Genomic DNA, 20375 nt, shown 5'->3' with positions numbered 1-20375 from the left:
TACAAAAGCTGTCACTGGGACAGTATCCTTCAAAAGGGTTCTAATATGTACCATTTAGGTACTAATATGTACACGTTTGGTACCAATATGTACCTCTGAGGGACTTAAATGCACTCTTTAGGTACAAAGGTGTACCTTTTGAAAAGGTACCGCCACAGTGACAGCTTTTGTACCTTTTTTTCTGAGAGTGTAATTAACTTACTTGTAATTTGTATCTTTTTTTTCAGGATTCATTGATGAATAGAAAGTTCAAAATACAGCATCATTTTTTGCAACAATGTATAAGTCTAGAATCCTGAAGCAGTGCAACCTGGAGAGCGTTCCTGAACCACAGCAGAAGGCTGTGAGTGACAGGAGCGAAAGGCCCAGGAGAGACACTTAAACAGAGCAAAGGTTAAAGTCAGAAATACTAACAGAAGCTCTTTGCACATGCAGCACATTGTCCTGAGCTGGGCTGAAAATGATCACCATTGCCCCTGTTGTACCTCACAAATAATCCTCCTTGCTCTCCATCTTCAGAATGAGTTATCATATTGAGAAGGGCACATTTGAGAAAAATAATGCTCAGACTAATTCTGCCTCTAATCTGTTCTGTATTTTAATGAACGTCCCTACGGTGCAGAACTGAGCTTCTTCCATAAACTAACGTGATTTGAATACATCAGGACAGTGGATTTTTATTTTTTAAAACATTCAAAGGAATATTCTAGTGAAAATGAATGACTCTTCAATGACTGTGATGATTCACTCACCCACGTATCATTCCAAATCTGTACCACTGATTTCTGTGGAATAATGCAAAACACATTTTGAAGAACATTAGTGACCACATCCTGTCAAGATCCAAAAGAACAAAGAAAGCACGATAAACTCTTCTGAAACCATGCAATAGCTTTGTGTGAGGAAAAACAAATTTAAGTTATAGTTCACTGAAAAGCTTCCAATCCACCAACTCATTTGCATATGAAAAAAATCACATGATAGTTGTTGTTTTTTTTAAATTAATTTTTTGCCGTTTTTTGCCTTTACTTATGACAGTAAGTTGACAGGAAGAGAAGTTAGAGAGAGAGGGGGACGGGACCGGGAAAGGTCCACGGGCCGGGACTCGAACCTGGGCGTGCTGCTCACGAGGCTATTGTGATATTGTTAACTAAAACTAAAACTATTAAAGACATTTTTGTTATTTGAAAAAAAGCTAATAAAATAAAAGTATTAGTTGAAAAACTTAAACTAAACAAATTATAAATCTTATCATGGCAACTTACTGAAATAAATAATTCCATTAGAATTACTAACTGGAAATAAATAAAAACTAAAACTGAAAAAAAAAAAAAACTACTGTAAATGGCAATATAAAAAATAAAAAAAAATAAAAAGAAGACAAAAGCACATAATAAAATTACTAAAACTTAAACCAATAAAAATATAAAAATGTGAAAATACAAAAAAAGATAATTCAAAATATTTATAAAAATTATAACAGTACATAAATAATACTAAAATAACACTAGTGACAATGAAGAATCAATGGTGTTCGACATCATTAACATCAAATGCATGTGGCATATTGAAATATGCGAATAAGATTTCAGAACTATGGTTGGCGGAAAGATTTTTTAGTCAATAATAACATTGGTCTGTTAATGCATTTCAAAAACTCATAACAATGGGAATATAGCACATATCAAACATTCAATATTATTCACTTTGTGTTCCACATGGGGGAAAAAAGAATATTCATTTTTGAGTAAACTAACCCTTTAAATAGAGTTTGCACACTTATCCAGTAGACAGTGGTAAAATGTTCTTCGGTTTGTGCTAGTGAAAATCTGTGGAAGTTAAGAGAAAAGATCAAAAGCAGAGGTCAAAGTAAAGAAAGGACACCAAGTCAACGCCCAGAGTTTAGAGCGTCGAGTACGATTACCACTTTAGTCCTTTTTAGAAATGTGATCACCGCTGGAGAGACAGACACAAGGGGGATGGGATAGAAGCGGCCGAGTAGAAACACAATTAAAGTGCTCCTTAAAGAGATGTTTGTAGGCTCCGGTCCCTCTGCAGTTTGCAGCGTTGTATTACCGGAGACCTGCTAGTCTTGATGGCTTTTATCACCGCACGCTCGCCGCTAAAACCTCAACAACATCGGTGTGATGCTGCAAAAAGGCTTTCAGCATCACAGACATCCTCTCTCTGTCACACCCTTTCCCCCGTGGGATGGGCCGCTCATATTCTTCCCTCGCAAGTGTGTTAAACCACATTAGTACAGTTTTTAACCACCAGGCTTCTCTATTATTCATGGCTGTGGCAAAGTCAAACATTCCCATTTAAAGATTTTACACTTGTTTGACCAGGAGAATGTCCGATAGTCATGTACGGACAGGAGAGCATCTCAGAGAAAATGAGCGGAGGGGAGGGGAAGGACAGACGCCGTCTCCTTTTTTTCCTGCCGCTTCCTATTGCCAATGCGAGAGAGGGAGGAAAAGAGATAAAGAGAGCTGAAAGACAGAGGCAGTGAGAGAGATCCAATCACATCTCTGATGGGGACCTTTGAAGGTTGTGAGGAGCACATGCTGACCGGTGTGACCATGGAGAGACTGGGCTGCCCATGCCAACGCTTTTATCACACTCTCGCAAACACACAAACACTCTCTGGAAGGACACTGACGTGGGCAGATATAGGATGGTTCACTCCGGCATGTGATAACTACACTGAAGGGTTAGTTCACCCATAAGTGAAAATTCTGTCATCATTTACAGTGCTCACCCTCATGTCGTTCCAAACCCGTAAGACTTTTGTACATCTTCGAAACACAAATGAAGATAGTTTAAATGAAATCAGAGATTTCTGTCACGCAACTCCCATTTGACGCTTCAAAAAGTTCATAAAGAGATCGAAAAAATTTCAATCTATATGAATTGAGCGGTTTAGTCCAAATTTTCTGAAGAGACACAATCGCTTAATATGATGAACAGATTGAATTTAGGCTTTTATTCACATATAAACATTGATTATTGAACCTAAACAGAGGTTCAACCTCAAACAGAGAATGAGCCTCATTGGAAGCACAAAATTGCATCTGTTCATCATATAAAGCCACCGAGTCTCTTCAGAAAAACTGGACTAAACTGCTCAATTTGTTGTACGATCTCTTTATGAATTATTTGAAGCAACAAAGTGGTAGTTGAGTGGACTGTCAATGGAGGGACAGAAATCGAATATGAAATTTCATTTTCATATCAAGTTTTTAATGTTGTTTTAATGCTTTAAGACAAACCATGTGCAAATTCATAAGTCAACACCATTGCTGAGTATTTTCTCTTTAAAACAGCAGAGTCTCAAATCGCTGGTGTTTCTTAGGTCACAAATGACCTTGTAACCAATCACGTCAATATGCGGGCGGGTTTTAGCATATCATTAACCATGCTGCGAAGCAGGAGAGTAATCGGGAACATTTAGCAATATAGCAGGGGAATTATGTGATGTACTGTATATTACGATGTTATGATGAACTCCACTGATGTTCTGAATTGTTCAAAGCATTTCTGATGATTGTTAGAAGGCAGACTGAGATGGTGAACGGGAACATGGTTTGTGTAACATTCGCAACACATTATTAGCGGTTTTATAACGTAGTCAACCAAAATAAAACAGTAAAGTTGGCCGAGTGGATCTCTGAGCTGGTGTGGAGGCGGGGCTAAATTAATAAGGGGATAAATAAGGAATAAAATTATTGACTACAGGGGGACTTTGTGTTTCGAAGATAAACGAAAGTCTTACGGTGCTGGAAAGACTTGAGGTAAAGTAAATGATCACAGATTTTTTATTTTTTGTTAAACTAACCCTTTAGGTTAGTGCATGGCAGTGATTCTGACACTTCTTCAGGTGGAAGACCACTTTTATACTGAAAAAATGTAACTGTAATTTTTCTGTTTGAATATATTTTAAAATGTACTTTATTCCTGTGATACAAAACTGAATTTTCAGCATCATTACTCCAGTCTTCAGTGTCACATGATCCATCAGAAATCATTATAATATGCTGATTTGGTGCTTAAGAAACATTTCTTGTTATTATCAATGTTGAAAACAGTTTTTGTGCAAACAGTGATCTTTTTTTTTTTTCAGGATTCTTTGAAAAAATAGAAAGTTCGAACAAATGGCTATAGAAATAGAAATAGAAACCTTTTGTAAAATTGTATAAGTCTTTACTATCCATTTGATCAATTATTTTATTAATATATAATATTTCTTTAATTGTTTATTTTGTGTGTATAAAATAAATGTAAAAATGGACAAATTAAACATATATTTACAAAATAAGCATTTATTATTATAGATTAATCAGTTCAATTACAACTTTAATTGAACCTTTTTTTAATATAAATGAGCCAATAACCTTGCCAATCACTGTAGACAATGAGAACCACTGTATTATGGTAATTGTGAAAGATGAATAATGTTTTAGAAAATTAAATTTCTGAATCAAAAATATTTGGGACATTAGAGTCATCCTCTAATAAATGATTTAGCTTTGATTTAAATAAACATAACAATGACCACAGTAGAAAGTAAGTGTGGTGTAAACTGAAGACAACTAGTGTTAAAGGTGACCCTCAAGAAGTCAAAGCCACATCCATCAGTGTTATTGGCACCCTGTTTACTTGCGCCGTTGCACCCAGCGTTAACCAAACTATGAGCGGCACTCTGACAAGTTCTCACTCACTCACACAAGACTAATGACTTGAAGCTATTTTCACTCTTACTTGGGGCCGCCTTCCCCCTCTGATGGGCCCTGATACAAGCTGGAAGCACAGAGGGGTCTGAGGTGATGAGAAGGCAGGAGGTCAGACTCAAACTTCCTGGGTTGATTTATCGCTGCTTGAGCAAAGACACCTCATTCGCTTTCAGTTCTTAATGAGCCTAATCTGAGGTACGTCCAACACCCTCTCCGCATTACCCCTCCTTCTCCTCCGAACACTTATCCTCTACAGTCCGTGCTCCCTGCGCACACACCGCCTGATCCCAAGCCTGTCCCCAACAGGCTCCGGTCCCGGCCCAGGTCAGGGCAAAAAAAGGGTAGAGGGAAGGGGCGGTTTAGACGGCGGGGTGGAGGAGTGCAGCGAGCCGGCGCTGCATTTGAACTTAACCTCTATGTGCCCCAAGACGGACGTGGCAATTAGCACTAGAGCTCAGCATCAAAAAGAACAGCGCAGCGTGAAGCTTGTCTAATTAGTCATATGAACGGAGGCACTGGGTCGGCCTATGCATGCCTGTCAGCCCGGGCTAGCTTGGGAAGGGCATGCCTTGGAAGCAAAGGGGGAACTGGAAAAGCTTCTCTACTTTTCTTAGAACTAGCCTGATGCAACACGACTTATTTTGCTGCCCTAGAATTTTAAGGTCATTACTAACCATGGCAACTTAGTACAGCTGACCGAATGTTTTACTTTTCCTGTTGAGGCCTCTGAATGAAGGATGATTGTTGTATTTCACGCCTCTGGATTAATCCACTATATAATTAATCCACTTAATATAGGCCTAACAGGAATTTTAATGGTGCCAGTATAATTCACACTTCATGAGATAATTATACATAAAAAGACAATGTGCATGTGCATAAACATATTTTGTTGATGCCTATTTTTTTGGATATAAAGCAATAGTCTAAACACCAACAAAATGAACACCAAATCTGAAATAATCTGACAGCTCAAAAAGTCAAGTGATTTAACAACTGTCCAAAAAAGATTTCAATATTGTACCTGGAAATTTTTTTATTTAAAAACGAGTCACCAGCATATAAGAATATACAGTATGTATGTATATATATCTTAGTCTGGGTTTAGGCTTAAGCCTTTTCTGTGAAACCAGGCAATAATACTGGGAAACATAACTCAGTCTGTCACACTCATCCAACAAAACAAACACCTGTAAAGTTTCTTGGGCCAATATGATTTGGACTTTATATTGGCTAAATGGGATGAAATTAATGCACCTATATGGATTCCGTTTAGATTGGACTCCATAATAACCTACATATCAACATATTCATAACAACATTGTTTACCACAGACAGCACATTCGTTTTAGGCCTCTTCCAAAGACAGTAATTGTAAAGTTTGACTCACCACCGTTATACGATCCCCGTCTGATGAACAGAAATGATTAAAACAGTCGTTTGTTAACTGCAGACCATGATACAGCAATCCTCGAAATGCATCCGTCAGGTGTTTTCCTGTTTGTTACGTCCCTACTATTTTTGCCAGTATGGAATACTACATGCTTTAACAGTGTTGCCAGATCTCACAAGAAAACAACCAAAGTGGTTCGATAAAGTCATATTAAGAGTTGCAACATATAGCCTATATATATATATATAGGCTATATAAACAAAGCATACAAAGTTGCATAAAACATAAATTAAACACTGCTAAACTGTAAATTACAAACCAATGTTGTATTTCAATAGGCCTATCCTCTAAACACACACACGCGCGCACACACACACACACTCAAAAAGATTATTAAAATTCAAGAGGGGAAAACTACATCCATTGATAATGGTATAACATTGTAGTTGTTGATATTTGGCACCTACATTGGTCACTTTCTGCCAAGCGCTAGCAAAGCCGTGACTGTAAGGCCAAAGTCGCTGATAACATGCGGACATGGCAACACTGCACCTGACGGGCACGTTTCGGGGGTTTGCTGTATCTTTAAAAGTAGCCTTTGGTCGGCTGGCACATCGGCCCCTAAAGTGTGAATAATATTCAGTAAGAAGTTACGCTAAGTGGGAAAGCTTTTAGCACATTATCCGCTGGCAATTGCAGAGTAATCTAATTTTTCCAGCCAAGGTCCCTTATAATATATCTGCAGCATTGGATTTGCATTTGAGTGTCGCCTTAATGGGTTTAAACGCTGTAGATCTGGGGCTCTTGCGTCTCTCCAGAGAGAGTGACATTGAGGATGAGGTGATTCCTCAAGCGGAAAAAACACAAGAGTCAGCGCTTTTACGATATATATTTTGTTTACAGACTACAAAAGCACGTATCAATGGTGAATTAACAGGAAATAATCAAAAACGGATAGGCTACCTTTATTGTGTTATTCATATAGGCCTAGGCTAGCTACTATATAGATATAGCCTATGCCTATAAATAAATTCAACATGAATATTTAAATAAGTGAAAAAGTCTCATCACGCTAAATTGAACTGGTTAGGCATAACCCGACAGACAAGAGCTTTATTTGTGGAAAACGTGTTAGTTTAAATCTGCAGTAGGCTAATGATTTCACCAAGCTTGATCGGCATAAGCTCACTAAGTGTTTGACTTGACAAAGGGCCTGTGTCTCAATTTTGGCATCAAGGGAGAGCAGTGGCTTGAGGTGGCGTCTAGACAGGATTTATTCTTATCAAAAGTTCAAAAGGATAACGCAGAAAAAAAACAGAGAAACGTAGCCTAACTGTAGTTCTACTAATCAGATAAAGAATGAATTAGTGAATACAGAAAATATAACAACAACAATAATATGTAGCCTACTATTTTACTCTTGTTTGACTGTTTTCTTGTCAAATTAATTTATCAATTACAAGCAGTATAAATGGAGAATTTCAAATTCTTACAATAGGCCTACTTTTTTACTTTACAGAAAAATAATTTAACATTTTAAAAACGTCTGGATTTAAAATAAATAAAATTAGTTAAATTGTGATAGGTGATAAAACATGTCTTCTTAAGAAGGTCTGTAAATTTCCTCACAAAATGTGGACATTTAGGTTTTCAATAGCTAATACATAACCAGCCTTTTTGTGTAGACAGATGTGACTTGTAAAACTGATGAAGTTTATTTAGCATTTTGACGGCTCTCTCAGGTCTGACCATGATGAGACCCTTTCATTGAAATCATAATCATAGCGCCCAGAAGGCGAAATCGCAATGATGAACTCATGAATATGAAAACGTCATTTATGACGTTGAATGGTAACCTTGAGGCATCCAGTCACAAAAGGTCATAAATATTCATAACAAGCCACGCCTTCACAATAAAGTATTCGTTATGATTCGCCAGCTCACTGACGCCCTCTCACTAACGTCACTCTTTCAGCAAATCAGAAAGACATACGCCACGTGAATAAATTATTATTCATGAACCGAGCCTTCGTCGTAGTAGGATTTGTAAATAAACTCACATTGGAGAGTGTTGAAGAGCCAATGATCTAAAAGCAGTACAACGATTGGTCGTGTCTGTGTAGGACGGAGGGGCTAGTGAAATTAAGGAGACTGCAAGTGTCCCAACACTTACAATGAAAACCTTGCTTGTGCAAGAGAACTAGAAGGTGACTGGAGCAGGACACACACACAATGTCCCAGCCGCTTTGGAAGTAACAGCCTGTTGCGATCTTCTCAATCCTGACTGAAATATCATCTTGCGATTTAAAGTAACTTCGGGGCTTCATCTGGACATTTGTGCTGTTGAGAATAGTTTTGAGCACCCGCATCATGGAGTACACCTCTTCCCCAAAACCACAGCTCTCTTCCAGGGCGAACGCTTTCTCCATAGCCGCACTCATGTCAAGTGGGAAATCGAAGGACAAGGAGTCGGAGGAAAATACCATCAAGCCGCTGGGTAAGATCTGACTCTTTAACGAGTGAAAGTTTTCATGGCGAGTGTTTCGTGTTTTGTTTTGCGCGTGAGGCGCACGGTAACATCAGTGTCAAACTAGAGCAGTATTTAGCCTACATAAAGGCAAACATCCAACATCATAGGCAATGTACATCGGTCGAATAAATACTTACATAAATAAATTACATAAGTATTTACACAGACTTTCAGTGTTCTTGCGGTCATAAAATTGTAAATATTGTAAATGGGGTAAATTGGTGACTTGTCAATATGAGGAGTAGCCTAGTAATTCTGTTCCTACGGTTTTTTTTTTTTTTTTTAAGATACAGGCTAAAAGAAAACATGAAATTAAAAAGTTTTTGTAGGCTATCTGACTATGGGTTTTGTGTGATTTGCTGGCAAATCAATAGATTTAAATTTATAGGTGAACCGTAACCATCTCATATGCCTTCCAGTTTTTATTTTATTTTATTTGTTACATTTAGCCTACACATTACAATAAAAAAAAGAACGATGTCTTAATTGACCTATCGCTAAATATAAGATTCAAAAACATGAATATCGGTGTGTTTAATGCCCACTGCACTATAATATTTTTGGTGCTTCTGTAGGTTTGTAAAAGGCCTATTACATTTAAGAGAAATTAATGAAAAATTATAGTAGGCCTATATATATATACAGGGGTTAAATTGGGATTTATTATGTGGGGGGGCTCTCCCTAGGGGGGTGGGGGGGTATGAGCATTATGCGTATGAATTTTTTTTTGAAAAATAAACTATTAAATGGCATTTTCTGGAGAGTTTTGTGCAAAGAAATGGAGAAATTGAGTCTTACATGATATGTGAAAAACTGCAAGGTTAAGAGCATATTTGCATTGTTGTAGTATCAACAGGTATTAGGACATTTAGCATTTACATTACTGTTAATCAGCAGTGGTGGAATGTAACGAAGTACAAATACTTCGTTTCTGTAGGCTTTACTTAAGTAGAATCAATAGTGCATACGTTTGACTTTTACTTCGTTACATTTTGCAGCAATTATTATACTGTCTACTCCACTACATTTCTACAACGTTTCGTTACATTTTCTGATCAGTTTTCCCCCTGCCAAAACAGGGATTGAAAAAAATGTCCTGTTTTCGGTGCTGATGCGGTGGTGACGCGTTCATGTAGCCTAAGGGTGGCGCTGCCAATAAAGCACCTAAAAGCTGTCACAAAGAACCATCAAAAGTAATGATTATGAATATGTAAAATATAGCAAGGAGACATTTTAATTGTTTATTAATAAACAAGTGTTTTCTGTGTCAGTGCCCTGCATAGATGAAGTTGACGATGCAATCTTCGCAGTAGTAAACTCGCCAGAGAGAAATGCACATTTCATACGGATTAGGCTACACAAGCAGCGGTCTGTTTTCTTTCGTTTTGAAAAGAAGACCTTCCAAGCTTTCTATAGATATATTTATCAGGTCTGTCAGGCAAGTAGGCTCCCTTATACGCTGAGTTTCGGTTCATTTATGAGACGAGAGTCCAGTTCACTCGCCGGCGCGTCCGTGTCGTGATTAGCCTATCTATTGTCTATATACTATATTTACTTCTTATTTTTGAAATGAAACATTGATTAAAATTAAGATACAATTAATACAAAACGAAATTAATTTTAAAGAAAGGCTTTGTGCTTTCTGTTTGAGGTCTCAGTGAAAGTTTTAAACAGTCTTTTAGTGCCACATTCAGAGCGGTCCCGTCCGTAACATGTTTTTTTCCTCATAAATGCGAACATGAAAAATAAAATAAAATGAATATGTTATGTTCTGTGGAGAGCCAACCCTTCTTCATCCGATGGGTAGTACTTTGGTTTGCAGTGTAATTCATAGAATTACAAAAAAATATTTTGCCACCTAAAAGTTAAAGATTTTTTGTGTCACGTCCACGGCATGTGTAGCCTATTTCCCTCATATTAAATATAAAACGCTTGATTACACATTGTATTACCTTGTTATAGTGACCCATACAATGTGCCAAACATTTTTTCCTTACCTTGTTATTCAAGGCCAGGGCACTTTTTGTACAACCAACGTTGTGCTGAACTTGACAAAACTGATCTGTTGCTGCAGCGGCGGCCAGCAGCTCGGGTTTTTTTTTTTTTTTTTTTTCAAGGCAGTAGAAGGTTCTGGAACTTTTGCGCGCTTCCACATCCCGCGCAACTACGGATCTCCCAGGAACATTCATTATTGCTGCGTACATTTATCCATGTCGGAGTTCTGAGTAGTAGCCTACCTAGATGCGCATGGCATGCGCGAGCGGTGCGCGATCATGGTCGACTGACAACGAGATTAAGCAGCTGAACAAGAGTACGGCCGTGTTCCGATTGTTCTCATCTCAGCTCCGCCGAGACAAAATAGACATGCCATTTCAAAATCTTTCATTTATAATCAGAAATATGTTTTCAAAAGCATCACTTTTATCAAATTTTATGTGACATAATTTCCTATAGGCAACTGACTGCAAACGAGCAGGCTTATGTGCCGGGGCTGAGCCCCGGAGAGCCCCGGCCCAATTTAACCACTGTATATATATATATTAGTAAATCCATGCATAAACAAAAAAGCAAATAAAATTATCCCACAGTATTTGTATTGGGTCATTATATTGTTTGTTTTTGTTGTTTTATAAAGAATTATTTTTACATTTCATATCGTATAGGCCTATTCTATGCAATATTAAAGCAAATAATGCAAACGGTATTATGCCTAATTTCCTGTAGTCTAGCTATATGGTTATTTTATATTTTATTAGAACCTGTAGGCTACAGTCCCAGACTTTAATATATTTTGTAACACCAACTGCAATACATTTTTGCACATATAGGCTATACATTTCATAATGTTTGGTCTTTTAATCCTAGAACAATTCGTGGAAAAGTCGTCGTGCCACCCAAACCTCGGCGACCTGCCCTCGCTGGAAACCCACGGGGACTTCAGCGGCAGCGGCACCGGCACCGGAGCTCCGTTATGTACCGAGCCGCTCATCCCGACGACCCCCACCGTGCCCAGCGAGGAGATGGCCAAGATCTCCTGCAGCCTCGAGACTAAAGAACTGTGGGACAAATTCCACGACCTCGGCACGGAAATGATTATTACAAAATCTGGAAGGTAAAAATGCTGATATGATTTGACTTTTTTTTTTAGACGAATTTAGCCTATTAGATGAATTGAATTATTTGCTTTTTAGGTTATTATTTTTAAAGGCTATTATTCTTATTGAAAGACATATTTCTGTTGTCAGAATCCAAAATATGCTTCTTCAGTTCATTTTCTGCATGTCTGTTTCACATAAGCCTACTTGAACCAGTTTATTCTTTAAAAAATGATGTTTACTCACGTAAATGCCACTTTACGTTGCTTCAACAGGCGAATGTTTCCGACAATTCGCGTGTCATTTTCCGGAGTGGATCCGGACGCCAAATATATCGTTCTTATGGACATCGTTCCAGTGGACAATAAAAGATATCGATATGCCTACCACAGATCCTCATGGCTTGTGGCGGGAAAGGCAGATCCACCGTTACCTGCTAGGTAGGAAGCTTTTTATATTACGTGTAGGCTGTTTTTATTTTTATTTTATTAATTTAATATTAGTTGCTTTCTAATTATTAAATTGTGAACGGCCGCTGTAAAAAGGAATAAATCATAACGAAACAGATGTTTTTTTATGTTAATGGCGTAATTCGCTTCGAATGTGTAGGCTATACGGATAATTCTAACAAATTAAAATTTCGCACGGTCTGTGTCTATTTTTACGTAAAAGGCGTTTGTTTTTAGATTTGAATTCAAATGAAAATCGAATTTTGCGAAATGTAGGCCTAATATAAGGATGACGAATATATAAATAAACAAACGACTTTTTTCTGTTATTATTTTACAGGTTGTACGTGCATCCAGATTCGCCGTTTACCGGAGAACAGCTATTGAAACAGATGGTTTCCTTCGAAAAAGTGAAGCTTACAAATAACGAACTGGACCAACACGGACACGTAAGTCAGTGTGCAATTGCCGCTTTACATTTTGTTCTGTGTAGCAGCCTAATGAAATAAATAAGAATAGTGCGTAGGCTAGGAATGTAAAGTGAACTGAAGAGATTTTGCCTGTTATGTCCAATTCTCTCATTTGTGTTTTTAAATAATATGATTCAATATAGGCTATGATGTACAGATTTGCCAGTCAAGCCTAAACATTCGTTTTTCAATAAGCTGATATACAATACAACACAACATTTTGATATACAACACAGCATATGTTAGGCTGATGACGCATAATAGTGTTTTATATCAATATATAATAATGTTTAATGAATTAATATAATAATTTTTAATATATAATAATTATAATGTATAATTATTTAAATGCTTAATACACTCCAAGGGTTTGGGAAGGATGATATTATTGTTTTTATATGTATTTATATCACAAACTCTGATTAGACACATTTCTTTACCTTATAAACACGCAGTTCTTGCACAATTCTTGCTTATTAAACTGTTCTTGTCTTTTATTGAAATACACACTATTATATAATATAGCCTACAATCAGGTATAGCCTAAATATAGCAAATCACAATTTTTTTTCTCACGTTCCTTTAACAGATCATCCTAAACTCCATGCACAAGTACCAACCCCGGGTTCATATCATCAAGAAGAAAGATCACACAGCGTCACTTCTTAACCTAAAGTCTGAGGAATTTCGTACATTCGTCTTCACTGAAACAGTTTTCACTGCAGTCACTGCTTACCAGAACCAGCTGGTGAGTACAAATCAACCAGTTTACAGATTTCCTAGTAAGGCACCAGAAAAGCCAGTATTTATGCAAGAATGCTAGATGTATGTTTTTTATATACAGTATTTCCCCCATTAGCTCTTTTTATTCTGCTGTAAATTATAGTCCTACGTATTTTTTGGCAGCAGTTTAAAATTGATTCACTTTTAGCAGAACAATTTACTGGAAGACATCAGTCATCCCATCCGGCCTTATGTTTAATTTAATGCTTATGGCATCATGTGGGAGAGGAAAAGATCCGCTGGATTAATTTAGTCGTTTCCGATTTTCGCTACAGATAACCAAACTGAAGATTGACAGCAACCCTTTTGCCAAAGGCTTCAGAGACTCGTCCAGACTCACGGATATGGAGAGGTATGAGGAATTCTGCTGTTGGTCGTGTGTTGATTTCTGACCTGTGTTCAGTGCAGTGAGTGATTGCAGAAGGAGGAGCAGCTGCTCTGGGGAGTGAAGCGTGTGTGTGTGTGTGTGTGTGTGTGTGTGTGTGTGTGTGGTGGGGGGAACGTTCAGCGAAACTCATTAACAAGTGCACAAGTGGCTTTTCATTAGACTCTCATTAGACCTAGACATGTGTGGGTGGGTTGGTTCAATGAAGGGAAGAGAAAATAAGCAACAAAAAAAAAGTTAACTTAAAAGTTTGGCTCATGTGGTAAAATTAATGAATGAATCAATAATAAAATAAATTAGATTCAAGTCAAAAAATATTGTTTAACAACAGAATCATATCTTTAATTATAATAATTCACTTTTAGCCCATCAGTGAATATAATGTTCACTGGTGGGCTAAAAGTGAATTATTATAAAAATGTAAATAAACATTTTATATATATATATATATATATATATATATATATATATATATATATAAAACAAGAAAATGCGCTAGAAAAGTCACTCATTTGTCACAGTATCACTCATTTTCTGATCTAAGATTCACAAGCAAAAACAATACAATGACCCACGTGCTAGAAATGCTAGAAATAAACATTTTTGGCATTGTGCTCTCAAATTACACCAACAAAAACAGATATTAGGTTTATAGCAGATTGAGCTATAGCATCTAAAAGTAATAGTTGTAGGTTGCCCCTTTTTATTGTATATTTATTTTTATAGATACACTTAATCAGTGTTATATGATCTCTAAACTGCATATATTTTAATTAAGTCAATATTATGAGAAAATGCACAAGAAAAATGGTCAGTATCGCTGACTTTTCTAACCCAAGATTCACGAGCAAAGCAATTGAATGACCCAGAAATAATTTGATAAACCTAGAAATGCTGGAAATGACCGATTTTGGCAATGTGCTCTCAAATTAGCATTCCAGTTAAACATTTGCCAGCAAGTTCCATTTCAGACCCCAACGAAAGAACAAGCGAAAGTCAATGACTGCCAAAAATACCACACAAAAATGCATCCTGCTCTCTCTCTCTCTCTCTCTTTCTCCATCTCTCTATTTCTTTTTCTCTTTGGAAGGGCTGTGAATTAGATCTGATCAATTGATCTTCAGGGAGCTGCAGAAATCGCATTAGTCTGGAGTCGGGCACTGCACTAAAACACAGCGTAATTCAATTGGGCCCCGTGACTGATTGAAAACAGCCACCCAAGTTGTAGGGCTGCGAGGCCCCTCTCCTCGGGAGCGCATCGCAGATAAAAACACACATATTTGTATTGCGCTGCTGACAGATATTGCACTTTCCTAACCTAATTGGGAGGCTAATGTGGACGCATGGCTCTTGTGATGCAGACCATCTCAGCCTGTCTGAGGAGTCTAATCTAACAGGAGCTAATGCACTTACTGCAAGGCTAGCAGACACACTTCTCTCTGTGTGTTAACATATTTTTATGTGCATGTTGTTCAAGCTAGTTTGAACTGATGCAGTGAACGCGGGAACCTGCAGAGAGATAAATTGGATGTGTTATTTGTACCAATAAATTAGCATATTCATGGTTTCAAAAGTTATAATGGTAAATAAAAGTTTGTTGCTGCCACAAGGAGTGTGATAACCCACTCTGATTTTTTTTTTTAAAGCTCAAGTACTTTATCGTAGAAAGCATATATTCTGGCATCAATTTACCCTTATCATGTTGTTCCAAACCTGTATGACTTTCTCTCTTCTGTACATACAATGAAAGTCAATGGGGTCCAATGTTGAACAAAAACAGTTAAAACTTTCTTTAAAATGTGCTCAGTTGTGTTCATTTTTGAAGATTTAGAAGATATTTTGTGATGCTTTGAAAAACAATGTTTATTAAGATACAATATATTTAGGCTATTTAACCACATCACATGATTTTGTGTAAGCGGTTGTGAATATAGAGATATATTTTGGGCTGTTGTCTTTTGGTTTTGCTGTAGGGAAAGTGTTGAGAGCTTGATCCACAAGCACTCTTACGCCCGGTCGCCCATTCGGACTTACGCTGGTGATGAGGACACATTGGGGGAAGATGGACACTCAGCACACAGTAGAAGTAAGAAAATCTTCCTGTAACAGTCCTGTACACTGTAAATATATCCTGCTAAATTTACTTAACTATGGATGCCATGAATTCGCTGTAAAAAATAAGGTGACAATGTTTTCTGTATTACAGGATGTCATATTGGTGCTAACTTATAACCGTATATTTCATCAAGCGATATAATGTTAATACCAAATTACCAAAATCAGCTTCGTACCTTAAAATGTAGTGATAACTACTATAAAAATACAGGTAAAATAGAAAAACATGATGAACATGCGTTCATCGTATAGACGGTACACTCACACAAAAACAAACACATGACACTAAAATAAAGCAATGAAATAAACATTAACTAAATAATATAAAATGTAACACAAAACACCCTAGTATTTTACTGATAACAAAATTATAAAATGTAATCATGTGTAATGCCACAGTTTCAATACCGTAAATTATATGGCAATTCATAGTTTTTACTTCCATTTACCATAAAAAGTAAATTACGTATCATTAACATTTGTTTCCACCGTATATGGTACACTCTTAAAAATGAAGGTTCTGTATTGGCATTGATGATTCCATGAAGAACCCTTAACATCCATAGAACCTTTCCATTCCACAAAAGGTTCATTAAAGTGGAAAAACTTTCTTTAGATGTTTAAAATTCTTCACACTAAGATAAAATGGTTCTTTTAGGAACTGTTCACTGAAAGGTTCTTTGAGGAACCAAAACAGGTTCTTCTGGGGCAAGAAGTTAGCAAAAAGTTAACCAATTAAATGGTTTTACTGCTGCAAAAATGAAAAAAAAAGTATATTATTAAGCCCTAAATATGCTCATTTTATGGTACAAATTATACATTGAATTCTTTCCTTGTGTAGATTCGGCGTTCACTGCATCGGACAACCTCTCTCTCAGCTCCTGGGTCACCACCACATCTGGTTTCTCAGGCTTTCAGCACCCTCAGTCTCTGTCTGCCATCGGAACCAGCACGGCGTCCCTGGCCAGTCCTCTTCCTCACCACATCCAGGGTTCTCTACCCCCTTACAGTCGCCTGGGCATGCCTCTCACCCCGTCCGCCCTGGCTGGCTCCATGCAGGGCAGCGGGCCTACCTTCCCCTCCTTCCACATGCCACGCTACCACCACTATTTCCAGCAAGGGCCCTACGCCGCCATCCAGGGACTGCGGCATTCTTCCACAGTCATGACACCGTTCGTATGATTCCCGCCCCTTCAGCCTGATAAGATTTCCCTATCGCCAGCATGCGAAGACATACGGCAACCCTTACACACGCAAAACACACGCTTACACGAAAGGAAGAACCACATGTAAATAACATTGACTGACAGGGCATTACCAAACGACCCGGACGTGCTGCTTCCTGCAGTTACGCTGGAGAAAAAGAGAACGAATGAGCCCGACGGACACGGATTCTTAGAACTTCGAGGTTTTAGCGTTGATAAGAGTCTTCATCTGCAGACATGTTTATGCTACCTGTAACGATTCATCTCACGCCTTTACCGCCCCTCCGAGCCAAATGAGGGAGAACGCAACTCGCTGAATGTTACACTGGACAACTGCTGTTTCTCATTCCACATGATCCATCACCTCTTAATGATATGATACGATATCTGTGGAGCTGCCAACCACTCAGCCCTCCTGTTCAAATGGTCGACACCAGAGGGCGCTGTGCTTTCTGAAAACAGCAATACTGGATGGAAACATTATATATGTGGACTCAAAAATGTTGGACAGGTTGGTTTTATCTCTCTGGCCAGATAAGTATCTTCTTTAAAAACTTAAAGGCATTCAATTGTATTTCATATTTAAGTTGCTATTCTGTTCTCAGCAAGAAAAACTATAAATGAACATAATTCTGTTAAAGTGAGGGTGAACTGCAACTGATATGAAGCAGCGGACACTGTGAGGCGACGAGTCGCAACCAAGAAATCCATAGGATAATGCACATATTTCTGTTTTGGAACTGGCTGATAGAAGAGCGAATGCGGATCTTTAGCCACTCAAGGCTGCTTGCCGACAGCCAGCTTGCAGGAAGTCTACACCTGTAAATAATGGGCTAATTTTTAAATAATAGGCTCGTCTTCTCCAGGGGAATGAGGGAAATTGGGTGATTTGTGGCTGGAGTGGTCCTATTTGTACAGTCACATCGACGACAATTCATCAACATCCTGTAACCAAATCACTGAGAAGCAGCACTAGCCGTAATAGCCAGATGAAGAGGAACTGGTGTGTGTGTGTGTGTGTGTGTGTGTGTGTGTGTGAGGAAGTTAATGATGATGGCACTGTCTTTTATTTATCCTTCAAATTTGACCAAATCAGGACAGATGAGCATAAATACACAACCATCCAAACAGAGCCACACAATGCAAATAATGAGTAAAGTGTTGTGCATTTTAGGGTTCAGGGTGTTTTATTCAAATTCAATGTGAAATTCAAGGTAAAGCACCATTTTCAAGCCCTTTGATTTGTTATGAACAGACTGTACAAACAGTTATGTAGTTGCAATATATTAGCAAATGTTTTCTCTTTATTTCATTTTTTTTTGTTTGTTTGTGTGTATTTTTAAGTCAGATGTATCCTACTCATAAGGAGACGTCTGACAATTTTTTGTTTTGGTGCCTTTTTTAAGTGCAATATATTTATTTCAGCTATGAAAAAGATATGGCTAATGTAATATTTGAAGCAATGATAGATGTTATTTGTAAACAAAAAGAAATATATATCACCCCAAAAATAATGTTGTGAGAGTGTGATTTTTACGTTTGCCTTTGCAATCATTGTATAATAAGCAATTGTAATATACCACGTTGAAATTAATCTACATTTTAGGTTTACACTATGAAACTTGCATAGAACTGATTTATAGTATATTTAAAAAAAACAGGGAGGAAAAAATTAACAAATTTAGCCTGTGCGTAATCTATAATAATGTAAAATGACATCTTATTGAAAGCTGATTTATTTTTTATATGACTGAAATGTGAGGAAAATTAAATTAAGCATAAATTTATTTAATAAAAACAGCCAAACCTATCCATTTATTTACTTTCTTTTTATTAAATATAGGCTACTTAGTTTTAATACATTTGGAATTATATTTAACACTTTTTATTTAACAATAACAAAACTCATGTTTATAATGATCTTCATTCTGTTTTATAAACTGTAAAGAGGTTCTGTTCCACTCAAAGACCTTATATTCTCTTAAAGGGAGCAAATTATGTACAATTTCCTTCATGAACATTTTACGCTAGTGATTCCGTAAGTCAGGGAGAGAACTATCCCTGTATGGATGCATATATTCATTCATTCTTTGAAGCCTGGGAGAGTTGTAGCCTACATTTAGGAAGTTGAAGGGATAATTCACCCCCCAAAAAAGTCTCATTAATTACTCACCCTCATTTCGTTCTAAACCCGAATGACTTTCGTTCATCTTCGGAACACAAAGATCTTTTTGATGAAATCTGAGAGATTTCTGTCCCTCATTGACAGCTACTTAACTACCACTTTGACACTTCAAAAAGTTAATAAAGAGATCGTAAAAGGAACTAAACCATATGAATTGAGGAGTTTCGTCCAAATTTAATCCAAATCCGATCGCTTTATATAATGAACAGATTTAATCTTTTTTTCACACATGAATATTGATCAGCGAACATAAACAGAAGCTCAACCGAACCTGCTTGACGTGGGAGAATGAACCTTTTTTTTTTTTTTTTTTTTTTTACGAAGCAAATACAAACAAATCAGGTACAATGTAAAAAATCTTACTACGAACCTACAGTGCACATCACGAGAATGAACCTCATTGGTTCTTGCTGAAGCACATGAGAATGAACCTCATTGGTTCTGGCACGTCAAGCGAAAATGTTTGAGCTAACTGATGTGTGAATTGATGCATGTTTATATGTGTATAAAAGCCTAAATTTAATCCGTTCATCATATAAAGTGATCGAGTCTCTTCAGAAAATGTTGACTATTGATTCCTTTTAATGTTAAGTATTTAATATGAAATCTGAATGATTCTGGTAAGTGCATTCTAGGTCAGCTACTAAATATTATTTCCAAAATCACACACAAATAGCATTTTGATTGAAATGAATGGTTTTAAAAACTAACATTAATCCTTTTAATTATTTGGCATTGTAAAATAATTAATGAATGAATTAAAAAAAATTACACAATTTGTAGCCTACCAACCAGAAACAAATTTTCTGTCATTTCTGAATCTTTATGGTCTATTCTTTCTAATCTTAAATGGATTTGCAATCTAAATCCCCAACAATTATCTGACTGTTTCTGACTAATCATACACAGATGTGACACCAATTATCATTTATTATTCTGCATGCATTTGTAGCAAAAGTTCATTCTGGGAAGAAGGAGGCGGGAACCGGCGAACATTCACAGACTTTAATAATAAAATGAACAAATACAAAA

General features: G+C 37.1%; 1 protein-coding gene across 2 annotated transcripts; it reads left to right on the top strand.

The window, feature by feature from the left end:
- The first annotated feature begins 8221 nt into the window (after positions 1-8221).
- On the top strand, positions 8222-18967 carry tbx20 (T-box transcription factor 20). 2 transcript variants are annotated; one of them, XM_084385931.1, is made up of 8 exons: positions 8222-8623; positions 11522-11768; positions 12027-12191; positions 12541-12649; positions 13260-13418; positions 13729-13805; positions 15812-15924; positions 16795-18967. In XM_084385931.1, the coding sequence occupies exons 1-8, from the start codon at positions 8497-8499 to the stop codon at positions 17133-17135; spliced, it is 1338 nt and encodes a 445-aa protein (XP_084242057.1). In that variant the 5' UTR covers positions 8222-8496; the 3' UTR covers positions 17136-18967. The 2 variants fall into 2 exon arrangements, with proteins under 2 accessions (XP_084242057.1, XP_084242056.1); XM_084385930.1 differs by having other exon boundaries at positions 8298-8623; positions 15809-15924; positions 16795-18664.
- Positions 18968-20375: the final 1408 nt, after the last annotated feature.

This window comes from Rutilus rutilus, assembly GCF_951802725.1.
Source record: "Rutilus rutilus genome assembly, chromosome: 17".
Lineage (NCBI taxonomy): Eukaryota > Metazoa > Chordata > Actinopteri > Cypriniformes > Leuciscidae > Rutilus > Rutilus rutilus.
Note: the sequence above shows the minus strand (reverse complement) of the source record. Positions and strands in the feature narration are given on the sequence as shown.

Bases quoted from the DNA above. Each gene is read 5' to 3' on its own strand.
- tbx20 (XM_084385930.1), top strand. From the start codon at position 8,497: ATGGAGTACACCTCTTCCCCAAAACCACAGCTCTCTTCCAGGGCGAAC. The intron at 13,806-15,808 runs GTATGAGGAATT...TTGGTTTTGCTG, and splicing joins AGACTCACGGATATGGAGAG to TAGGGAAAGTGTTGAGAGCT. The intron at 15,925-16,794 runs GTAAGAAAATCT...TTCCTTGTGTAG, and splicing joins ACACTCAGCACACAGTAGAA to ATTCGGCGTTCACTGCATCG.